This window comes from Primulina huaijiensis, chromosome 9, assembly GCF_012295235.1.
Source record: "Primulina huaijiensis isolate GDHJ02 chromosome 9, ASM1229523v2, whole genome shotgun sequence".
NCBI classification, from domain to species: domain Eukaryota; kingdom Viridiplantae; phylum Streptophyta; class Magnoliopsida; order Lamiales; family Gesneriaceae; genus Primulina; species Primulina huaijiensis.
The window spans coordinates 2,620,067-2,632,528 of NC_133314.1; the positions used below are offsets into that span (position 1 = coordinate 2,620,067).

The window sequence follows — 12,462 nt, forward strand, 5'->3', positions numbered from 1 at the left end:
GATCTCTTTAGGATATGAATTTGGTTTCATTCATACCATCATATATTTTCCTGCTCTATCAACCCAAATTGTGGCTGGGTTGGGTCGTATTTTAGCTTTTAATTTTCTCAATTTTGTTGATATATCTGAAATGAAGAAATTGTAATTTTTTAGTATCAACCTTAGTTTTTTCTTTATCAGTTTGAAGTCTAAGGTTGATCTCTCACTCTTCAATCTCCTAGGTGAATGGTCGACTTGATGGCTCAAGATAAAGATTTGGAGCCTCAAATTTTGCTTGGGCCAACTCATATAAAGATGTTCCTGGTTAACATTCATGTTAAGGGTATTTGAATCCCCTACTCCAGGTGTAGAGCCATGTATTCGAAAACTCTCATTTTGAGAAACCAACGGTTCCTCAATAGTAGGGAGGATATGTTTTTGCAATACATATCATAACTAAGTATAAACCTGCAAATATCCTGTTATTCGATAAGAGACAATACTCTCATCGACTTATTATATCTTACCCGTAACTTATGCATTTAGAACAATCTTGTTAAACTTGTTTGGAAGTATTTCAAGTTGTTCCATCAAATGCCTTTGCATTTTCATGATCACATCGACATCAAAATTTTCCGTCTTTTGTTAAGAAATCTGCAATAATATTCTCATGTCAATCTTGTCTTTCCGGGTTTAGATTCAATTATATTTTTCGAGGAAATTTTTACTCATGTATTATCAATTTTTAAAGTAAATTTTCTAGCAAGTAAAAATAGTGGTCATTTTCAAAATCATTTTCTACTACATAGAATTCATTTTCTTTGATGTGTCATCTTATGACTTCTGCATCTACCACTGCATTGTCTGCATGGTTGTTCTCCTTATGATGTGAGCTTTGTAAGAACCGTTGTCCACTAATGATCACCGATATCTATATAATATCAAGTCATCTTCATCTTGAGAAATAACCATTTTTGGAAGATTTTTACAACTCTCCTTTAGTTGGCTAAGTTTTTTGTGTGTTCTTCTGCCATATAAATCTTCATATTTTTCCAGTAATGGACTGAACATTTTCCTGTATTTATATAAGTTCTTAATGAGCATTCCATTAAAGTTAACAAATCTTAATAAACTTTGAAGTTGTTTATTTTCTTTTTGTCTATTTAGAAAATCATGCATCTTTTCCACTATGTGTTCTTGCAGAATTATTCTTTACTTATCAATTTCTACTCCAATGAATTCAATTTTCTTTGTAGCAATGGCTGTCTTCTTTATAGATAAAGTCAGTCCTTCATTTTTACAAACATTAGAGAAACTGTTTAATATGCCAATCTATATTTTTAGATGTTATTAAAATATCATCAATATAAATAAACATAAATTTAAAATAATAGTTGAATATATTATTATTCTTTCTTTGAAATATGTGGGGTACATTACTCAATCTCATTGGTAAAACTTTACAAATATAATGACCTTGTAATGTGGAGAAAGTTGTGAATTTCTTTCTTTTTTCATTCATCTGAATCTGATAAAACCCAGATTTAAAATCAAATTTAGAAAACATTATTGTGTTGCAGATACAACTGATTAAATGATCTCTACTGAGTAATTTTATTAATTTCTTGATAATTAATTACTAATTTAGGTTTGTTTCTTTTAATCTCATCATGATTTCTTACCAGAAAACATGGACTGATGTATGGTAATACTCTTGTTTTTATTAAACCAAGATCTAAATGTTCCTTGATAATATTCTGTATATCTTTTTGATCAACTATGTTTATCGGGATAAACTAATATCTTACGAACTCATATTTCTTACCTTCCTTGATTTTAAAACTTTCTTGGAGTTGGTTTCTTTCTCATCATGCCAAGAGATTTTCATTGTAATTTTCTTAAATAATTTTCTTGACATCTTCTAAAGTATCTTTGTTTTTAACTCTACAACTTTTGATATATAGCTACTTTGAAGAGATTCATTTCTTTCAATTGGATGTTTTGTTATGCTCTTATTTGGAGCATTGATTATCCAAACTTTTTAGAATATTTTAATTTTGGGTGTAGAAGTTTTTATTCATCACCACGCTTGCTGCAAAACTGAATTAACAAATTTCTATAAAATATCTCTCTTAGTATCTGAACTATGACTTTATGATCACATGGTGTTGTGAACACTAATCTTCTATTCTCATTTTGTTGAGTATATGATTTAAACATTTGCCAAGACCTATATGTCCAGGAGGTCTTGGGTTCGAATCTTGAGAAGGTAAAAGCTCCAGTACCTGGGCTAGAGAAGTCCTATAAGTAATGATCGCGGGAGAGCGGTGTCGGGCCATTACATTATCATTCGTTGATAACTTCTTATCATAGGTTGTTCCAAACAGTATATGGTATTACAAGAAAATTGAATTATTTGTCTTGTAATATCGTATATTATTTCGACTTCCCTCTATCCTTCTGGATATCTATGCTTTCATATTGTTGAAAAGCTTTTTGTTACCGGTTGAATTTCCCATCTCCCCGAAAAGACTGTCTCTTTGGTTCAAGTCTACGACTTTTATTTATATGTAGAATTGGTTTGTTTTGGATATGGATATATGTTTCTTATATTAAAAGAAACTCGATTCTTTACGGATAAATTGTTTGAGCAATTTTTTCGAATATCTCTAGAATTTCTATAAACTCATTTATAATAAACAATTCTGAATGATGTGTATTAGAGAGCGCATATGAAATTTGATATGTAATATGGTATAGTCTATTAACTTATTTCATTAGCCTATTTTCCTTGAAGTTTTGATGTAGTGTCAATGATCGGATAAAATCTCGGTCTGCTAGGTTTTAGGAAATTCTTCAATAAATTACTCCTAAAATATTCTCTGCACAAAGATTTCCTAATATAATTCCCAGTATTGAATCTTTGAATATTAATAATTTGTTTATTGCATATAGTAATATCAATGAGTGAATTTCTTCTTTCTTTAACAGTAGCTTTTATCATGATCTGAACTACTCCAATACGAATTCATTACATGGTTCGTGCTACTTCTGGCTTGAGTTTTTGTAATTTCTCTTTTATTTTTTCAAAAAGAATTAATTGAATATCCATCCGATTTCTCGTAAGTTCAATGAGGATTGTTATTTCATTTATGGAAACCTTATAGATTAGATGATGATTTTTGTTTTCTAGGCCAAGATTTCCAAAGAACTTTCTACTGACCTAGAGAGAATCTTTGATATCTCAGCAGGCAAGAATTTTATCTTATTATCTTTTGGACCTTATTATGATATATGATTGTCTAGATAAACAAATCAGATAGATCTTCATATGTTTCGTGTCGAAACACTTCGTCTTCAGTCAGATTCTGATTCTGTTCCATCAAATTCTTCTTAACTTAATACTTCATCTTCGTCATATATATTATCGTATGAAAAACGATCCTCAAACTGATATACTTGAATTAAATCTCAGTAATAAACTATATTTTCAATATTTGGAACTGATTTGAAGCGCCTTATTCCCTTTCCATCATATGTTAGACTGTTTGTTGAAATATGATTTCTTGCTCCACTTGTCCAACAATTACAATATTTAAAACTGTCATTGGTTCTGATGTGAGCTCTTCTGAAAGTTTTCGTTGTTGGTATTCGTCATGTGCTTCAAGATGAGTTCGATACTTGGGATGACATCTTACTCCTTGATGGTCCACTTCTTTGTCTAGATTTATAAGATTCAGCTGTCTGTCTAGACCATATTTTTCTTGATTTCCAATAACTAATTTCATTTTTTCCACTTCTAGCATAAAGATGAGATCTAAAGCTCTTTATTTCATGCCTTTGTGGTTTACTACCAATAATTATTGGAAGATCGTTTTATTTACAACATAAAGGAGTACGTTTATTAATACACCTTAATCGTTTGCAATACTTTTATAATGTTATCACATGACACCATTCTGCCAAATTTTCTTCTGGCTAGAGTATTTGGATTTCCATGGATATATTCTCTTATTAGCATTTTTATTTAAGGACTTGAAATTTTGGCGAATAAAAGATGGATTGTTATATTTTATCTGACTCCTAAATTCCATCTATATTTAGTTGATAACATAATATATTCATCCAATTAACAGATGATCATCTAATTAATAGATGTCATGTAATTCAAGACTATACAGAGCTTCAGTATATTTATTTTTCTTATCTGTCTCTTGACTGTAAAAATAGTCTACACTTATAAATTGTGCTTTAAATAAGATATCCATTCTTCCGAATATCTCGCTAAGAGATCTCCGTCTAGCACTGAATCTTTGGTTTCTGCCGAAGTAATGTCCAAGATGATTTTGACTGATCTCATCATACTCATTTTTAAAAGTTTAATAAATTTTTATTTGACGAGATCAAGTGTTCCTACTACGATTCTCATAGTTTATGCTTAATCATCTATAATATCTTCTCTATTTTTTAAATCCAGTTCATCAAGGTTAATCATAACCTCGTAATGATGTATTGGTTTTAAAACGGTTTTCTCATATGTATTTGGTGCAAGAGAATTTGATTTCTCCTCGAATGTATTCCTGCTGGGTGTGATTCTTCCTCGGTTTGGGAGTCTCTTTGGGTTCGGCCCATGTTTGTATCATGGGCTCCCATACTTTCCTTCTTTGGTGGTTCATGAGGAGGCACCTTGCTAATTAGGGGTTTTTCACTTCCTTCAGTTGTATTTATTTTTAGATTTACGATCTTGATGTTTACAAAAGACTCGGCAAGGTCTTGAAGATCCTCTAGACAAATCTTTTATATGATGGTCATCATATTATTTTCTTTTCTAAGACAGTTTGATAATATTGATCATTTTTTCTTTTTCAGTTAAAAGGTTTTCCACTACTTTGGTCTTCTCTCTTTGGTTTAATAAGGATTCATTATCAAAGGATAATGATAATCTTACTTCTGAAATTATATTGCTAGAACTAGATTATTGTTCTAGGATTTAAATTTTTATTTGAATATTTTTTAAAGTTCCAAGAATTTTTCTTCTTTTTCAAGGATTTCTTCAATTTTTCGTGCTACATAGTACAACCGATTATCATAACTTTGTATCGTATTTTGGATTTCTCTAAGATTTCCAGAGAGTTTAGAGCAATCCAGGACTATTTTTAGGAATATATCACTTTGACTCATAAATTTATCTTAGTAATTTCGTTAATTCCTAGTTGTTTTGGTATCTGACCATGGTTAGATTCTCTCATTCAAATATTCCAAAATATTGGAATAAAACCTGAAAATTATAAATCTCGAATTTACCCGAAAATAAATTATATATAAGTAAAATATATTTTAACATACCAATATAATATAATAAAATAACTATCGATAGTTGGAGTCCAGAGATACTATGTTATCATATGTCCAAAACAAGCTTAATCATCATTTTAGTTTTTCAAAATCTGATACTATAATTATGAAAAATGTTCGACATAAAAGTTGTACATCATAAAAAGACAAATCTCCCATATATATATATATATCTGGAAAACTCTGTCACGGATTTTGTAGAACCCCACCGCAGACATTTTCGGATTGTACTAGTTTTGTAAATGTTTTGAAAGTAAAGTATTTTTATAAGCCATTTTTATTTTTATATTATTTTTTAAAAAATATGTTTCCAATTTGGAGTCTCCCATATATATTATGTCGATTTTATACATTTATCGGGTATATGTTCCAAGTAGTTGTATGGTTTTTGAAGTTTATTCGTATTTTTTGGATTTTATTTCAGTGTGGTTGAGAATGTACGTTCTGCATGTAATGATATTGTTATCGATTATTCTACATTAAGATTATTTTTTTAGCTTGTTTCTTTTTATATTAGAGTAACTATCTTGGTTTTTTTAATGGAAGTAAGTATCCCGTGAACTGGGTTGAATTTGTCCATGTTTAATTCTTGTATGTGCATATTCATACCTTTTACTTAAAAAAAAAAGGAAAGAAAAGAAGAAATTTTCTCATCTTCTTATTCAAATAAAATTGAAAAAAATAATCCCTAAAAAAATTAAATAAAATATATTATTTAAGCCAATTTGACTTAATTCATTTAATGCTTAAAGAATGCAAACCACAAATGGTCCTTGCATATATGGGGACTCTTCCTAAAACATTGCAGCAAAAATCCCCTTTCGGCTACAGATGAAACCACCTCATTCTTGGGTGCAATCTTATTTATATTTTCACTCATATATACAAAGAAATGCCAAAAAAAAAAAAAAATTGAAAAAAATAAATGCTACTCTAAACTTGATGATCTACTCCATCTTTACTGCAAATATTCACCAACTGAATGAGGAGGACTGCTTTGATCCAGACTGCTGAATGAAGTTGAGTAGTCATTCACATCAAGAAATGCTAGACTTAAATGGGATTCTGCACTTGAATCTGGATAAACTTCGTCATCGTCGTGATTTTCTGAATAATCGTGCAGTTTTAGCCCGTTCATACATTCTTCTTCTCCTTTGAGGATCTTTAGTATCTGAAATAATCAAACAAAGAATAAGGACAATAATCTCAAGACTGACTGGTAACCAACAGCGGATCCAAAAATTCTGGTGCTGGCGGCAACATGGAGACAGAAAATGGATTCTGAGAATGGAGTTTACAGTTTAAAAAATCTGCACGTTGAATTAAAAATTTTATTATTTGAGGAGGGCGTTTTCCCTCCAATGGATCTGCACCTGATGGTGGAGATGCCAAAGAGTACCATACCTGACACATTTTGGGACGCAGGCGTGCTGCTTGAGTTAGGCATAAGGTTGCTGCCAGAGCCATTCTTTGCATTTGAATCTCATTGATATTGCCATCCAAATTTGGGTCCAATATGCTCTTGAAATCGCCATTTTCTAGTTTGGGTTTTGCCTAAAAGCGAAAAAGCAATTTAGTGTAATGCTCAGAAAAACTTAAAAACAGAGCAAATTTCAATAAGATATCTATGCGTGTTCTTGGTTCGTTCTTACCCACATCACTAAGCTTTCTTGATCCTTTGAAATCTCAAGTCCAATAGGTTTCCTTCCGGATAACAATTCTAGTAGAACGACACCGAAAGCATATACATCAATCTTGTCACTTACTTTGCCATACATAAAATACTCCGGAGCAAGATAGCCAAATGTTCCGACTACATCACTATCTGTCAAGAAAGATGCCTTTGTAGGTCCCCAAATAGCCAATCCAAAGTCACTTAACTATTGGAAAAAAACAAAATATTGGCACTAATTAACGTTTTAATTACTTGTAAAAATGAAAAGTTTTCTACACCAGGTTATGCCGGAGTACCTGTGGTTCTAATTCTTCGGTGAGAAGAATATTTGATGACTTAACATCTCTGTGAATAACGGGCCTTTGACATTCGTTGTGCAAGTAATTTAGTGCTTCAGCGATTCCAAAAGCTATTTTAAATCTTACTGCCCATGAGAGTACTGAACCTCTCGTTCCATCAATACCTGATCCAAAACTCAGATATTAGTTGGAGTTCATGTAATTTTTTAGAATTAAGTTCGCCATTCACGTTTAACTTACCATGTAGATTCTCTTCCAAATTCCCTTTGGACAAAAGATCATAAACAGATACGAGATTGATACTGCTTTCTACGCATATACCAAGCAAAGGTGTGATTCTTTCGTGCTTCACTGTGGTCATTATGTCAAACTCCAGTATAAAATCCTTCCACGCCTCTTCTGAAGATTGCAATACCTTTATTGCAACAGGTTTACCTTCAGGAAGAACCCCTTTATACACACTGTTACTTCCACCTTTACCAATCAAATTTTCTGTATTTATCCATACAAACATCGAAAAAGTGAGCCCAAAATGCAAAAGACATTAAAAGAAGAAGAAGAAGAAGAAGAAGAAGAACTTCTGTTTTTAAAAAGCTACCTAAGGAGAATCCCGAAGTAGATTTCTGGATAAAATCATGGCTGAAAACTTTGCAGGACGCTGAATTTCGGTCGAGTATAAGTACCAAATCTTTCGGAAGCTCTTGCTGATGTGCTAATTGGTCCAGAGATCGGTGAGGTAAGTTCATTACCCACTGCACTACTGACATTTCTCTTGCTTCAAGTGCTGGTTGAGTTACTGAACTAGCTGTTTGGAGCAGAGGCCAACCAGGTCTTTGTTTCGTAAAATCCTCCACTGGCAAAGAAATTAAACTCAAGGAGCTTCTCCTTAGTTTTGAAACAGAGCTAACAATATCATCCTCTCTTCCATCATAACTAAGCCTGCTTGTTTCCGACATCTCAGATTCTCCGAACTCTGACAGATAATCTTGGAATGTATGGCAGCTTTTCTTAAAATAAAAACTTGGTTTTGGATCGTCACCAGGACCTGCAGAACAATCATAATATGTTCAGATTCCTGTTTAAATCCAAACTGAATTGCATTCAATTTTGAAGAAAACTACAGACCTTCAAGGTGACCCATTGAACACCTGTTGAACATAACTTTACCATTGTGTATTGCCATAACCTCTGTGCTTTGAGGCAGCCGTTTTGCACAATATTTAGCAATTGAATTCCAACCCCTTAAAAAAAGAGAAAAAAAAAACAGATATAATTTTAACACAGAATTACATGGAAAATACAAAGAATAAAAAAAGAAAGAAAGAAACGTAGCAAAAAACCCAAAACTACTCACCCCAAAGCATTGTGCTTGGTTATCCCCACTATTACAGCAGTTGCATCAAATTTCTTAGCTTCTCTCACCAAAACTTTCCTGATTGAATTCCCTTTAACTACGTCAGAACACAGAGAAACCTGATACAGAATCACCATACAATATGAAGAATTAGTAAAAGGTGGAAAGAAACATCACAACACGGAATCAGTGTCGGCCCTTTTGCTTTATCCTCTCAAAGAAGTTATCTATATCCAATAAAATGAAATATTATACACAAACAATGAGCTGCAAACATTAGAAAACAGAAACTAACCTGCCTTCTGTCGCACAGACCTCGATAGTCTTCCAAATAACCATCCACCGCAGCTTTCTGTTTCGAAATGCAATCTGAAACCAAGAATTTGGTTCAGTTATCACACAAATCCTACACTGTACTGAAACACGAAAAGTTTCACAAAAACATGCTGTTTAGCTCCATTGTTGGTACCAGAATTTCTGCAGACATGAACAGCAACAACGTTATCTCCAGAATCAGCCACTTTCACAACTGCCCAATCCAGCAATTCTTGAGTATGTTCATCAAATCGAATTCCCACAACCACATTCTTCCTCCCCAAATTCAACCTCATTTCTCCCTTAGTTTCTTGATCAAAGAATACTAACAAAACATCCCCAAGCTCTTTCTCTCATTCAAACATGTGCTATAAACATGGAAACTTTAGGCCTTCTTTGAATGGCACACACTCCAGACGACGGAGAAAAAAAGGTAGTGCTGTTCAAGTGGAAAGGGCTTTAATTTCTAGAATTGAAGCATACCCGTCATTATAAACCATCCCCAGTAACATAAAAAACGAAAAACATAATCCAAAACTCCAGTTCTAAAGCCACGCATTGAAAAAATAAAATCGTAAATTAAAAACCCAGCAAGAAACCTACTCGCCCTTTTAAAATACAAGTTGAATTTTCGCAAAAATCAAGAATAACCCGACAACAGGAGCTTACCTAAAGCCATCACCAATTACATTAAAAATCAAGAGAAGACCGCCAAAGATCAAAGATAGACCTACTTTTAACTAACAAACAATTTAAAATTCAAAGGTGGCGGATTAGGTGGTAAAAAAATAATAAAAAATCCTTCGTAAACACGTAAATTTTACGTATGCTCGCGGAAAAATAACAAAGTAAAATAAAGGCCATTGTATAATATACAAAGGATCCTGGCAGCCAAGGGGTTTATGTCTGTATAGTAAATTCGTTTTCGATTTGCGGGAAACCCATGATATCCGGTCACATGTAACCTCCGACAACAGAGGCGGAGAACTCTGAACCGGCTATTGCGGGTCGACGGTTGCTTCACACCAACGACCAACGACGTCAAAATTTCTGAAAAGACGGAATTGCCACTGCGTATCTCCTATATTGACATCATGGCCCTTAGTGGAAAGTCTACCATTTTGGGTAAAAATATATGGGCGACTTTTACATAGTTCAAAATAATTTCTTTTGTCCGAATGGACAAAAAATATTACGCAATTATGGTACACATACAATTAGCCTCACAAACACATAAACAAGTATAACATCGAAATCCATATGTAAATTGTTGAATAAATTTAAAATTTAATGAATGAAAATTAATATAAAAAGTATATGAAATTCGAAACTATTGTTCCATGTGTTAGGAAAGAGGCATCTGGATTGGCGATTCGCCCGTAGGCGGCCTGGAACAACACAGGCATAGGCTCCTAAGCGTCTCCTGTGAAGACCTACTCATGCAGCTCAATTGTAGGACTTCTTTTAATAATTATGGTGTAAATATTTCGAATGGGAAATGTAGAGATACTCTTGGATATGCAATATCAAGCCAATAATATTATGTATAAGCATGCAGATTTCGAAAGTTGGGGGAGAATATTTACAAGATTGAGTATCATACAAGATAAAAGTAATTAAGAATGGATATGACAAGGAATTTCGAAATCTCCCTAGATTAGTTGCCTAATTTTGGTGATGGATAGATACTACTAAGATTGGAAACTATATCATCAAATCCCTTGGCCTAGCATCATGATTTCGAGCCAAGCAAAAAGGAGAAAGAATCAAGGTTAAATCCCACAAGTTTGGTAGCCAAATAAGCTTTTCTTGAAATAAAAATATGGGGAGTCAACCGTGTGATTTGGAGGCAAATTATCGGCATGATTTGATTACCTTGTTGAGCCTCATCTCATCCACCTATAAATACTCTATCATTCCTACTCATTCCCTACTCTAGATTTTGGAAACTCTCCTTGCTGAAAGTATCGTGAAAGTATCGAAATTCAGCAGCATTCCCTAGCCGAAATTCTGCTCCAAATCCGTCCCGAGTTTAGGCTAGAATCGAATCCGAAGCGCCGTCCGAGCCAGAGCGAGAAGCGATCCAAAGTTCCCGAAGCCAAGCATCCACGTTTTTATTAAATCCAAACACATTAAGTGGGCTTGTTTTTAAAATTTAAATTTCGGTTTTATGCATATGAAATTTTCGGTTTTTGGTTTTAAAATTCGGTCGAGCTCCGTCTTCCGTCTATACGTTTTTTTTAATGAAGTTTTAGTACGTTTATGTGTTGACACTGTGAGGATTCCCTGAAAATGGGTGGAATTCCAACATATGGCCCTTCACAGTGGGATAGAACCGTTTTATGGCCTCGCCCCCTTAGAGGATTAAAACTTAGGGACTGACGTCAGTAAACCGTTAAAGGTGAAAAAATCGCAGTGTTATTATGTTCTAGATATGATGTTAAGATGTATGAAAAGCATGATGTATTGATATGTTGTTTTCGAAAATGTTGAAAAATTTTTATGTTGTGTTCGATATCCCCCACTCGCTGAGTATTCCAAAAATACTCATCCCCCTTACTCTCCCCTCCCCAGATAAGTCCGAAGAACAGGTCGAGGACGAAGAGTCGGAACAATTTTGGGGCTGGTGATTCGCGAGATTAGTAGTAGTTTATATTTCGAATTTATTGCTTATTACTTTGTAAGACGTTTCCGCATTTATTTCCGTCGTTTAGTGATTTCGGTATTGTAAAGACAATGTTTATTTCGTTGAAATTATAAATTATAAACTAGTTTCGGTTTATACTGTGCTACGAAGGCTTGTTGTTTCGATTGTGTGATTGTTAAACAACGCCGGTGTCAATCCCAAGTTTTGGAGCGTGACATCTCCTGTTTTACAAAAGAGGCACCTAAGCATCCCCTCTATGTCTTGGAATTTTTCAGGGCCGTGAGGGAGGCGCTTGGCGGCTCTGTTTGACAAAAGTTGGAAATTTCATAAATGTTTTTCATCAAAATATGTCTTTTGGTCACATTTTCGTGATTTGTAACTTAAATATCAATACATCTAAATGAACTAACACAATGAGAGACAACATAACCTTAATTTTAGATGATCAAACAAAAGAAAAGCATTTGCATTAATTTTGAAATTCCTTATCTTCATACTTCTTAAAAATGAGTTTGCTTCATTTTCTTGTTATAAAAATTGTTATTTGTAGTGTTATTAAAACAAGTTAGAAGTCATTGTATCTCAAAAGATGATTGTCATATCTCGTGAGCACAATGTGTGAGAAAAATTCATCTTAAGGATAAAAAGTTCTCTCTTGTCTCGACTTCGAATTTGCTAACATAGTGTTTTGAGTCTTGTTTTCTTCAAATTACAGATATCATGCGAAGCTGTTCCGGATAAATCCCTACTAACATAAATATTAACGACAAGTAGTACAATCCATCTTGAATTCGATTATAGAAATCGATGGAACATATAATTTGGTCGTTAAATTAAC

The 12,462-nt window shown here is 33.3% G+C and overlaps 1 protein-coding gene across 1 annotated transcript; it reads right to left on the reverse strand.

The window, feature by feature from the left end:
• Positions 1-6,059: 6,059 nt before the first annotated feature.
• On the reverse strand, positions 6,060-9,975 carry LOC140985245 (protein kinase STUNTED-like). The gene is made up of 10 exons (XM_073453037.1): positions 9,132-9,975; positions 8,958-9,031; positions 8,663-8,781; positions 8,434-8,549; positions 7,907-8,353; positions 7,549-7,800; positions 7,306-7,472; positions 6,987-7,214; positions 6,739-6,888; positions 6,060-6,505 (listed from the first exon to the last, which is right to left on the reverse strand). Exons 1-10 carry the CDS (start codon positions 9,271-9,273, stop codon positions 6,293-6,295), a joined length of 1,908 nt encoding a protein of 635 aa, XP_073309138.1. The 5' UTR covers positions 9,274-9,975; the 3' UTR covers positions 6,060-6,292.
• Positions 9,976-12,462: the final 2,487 nt, after the last annotated feature.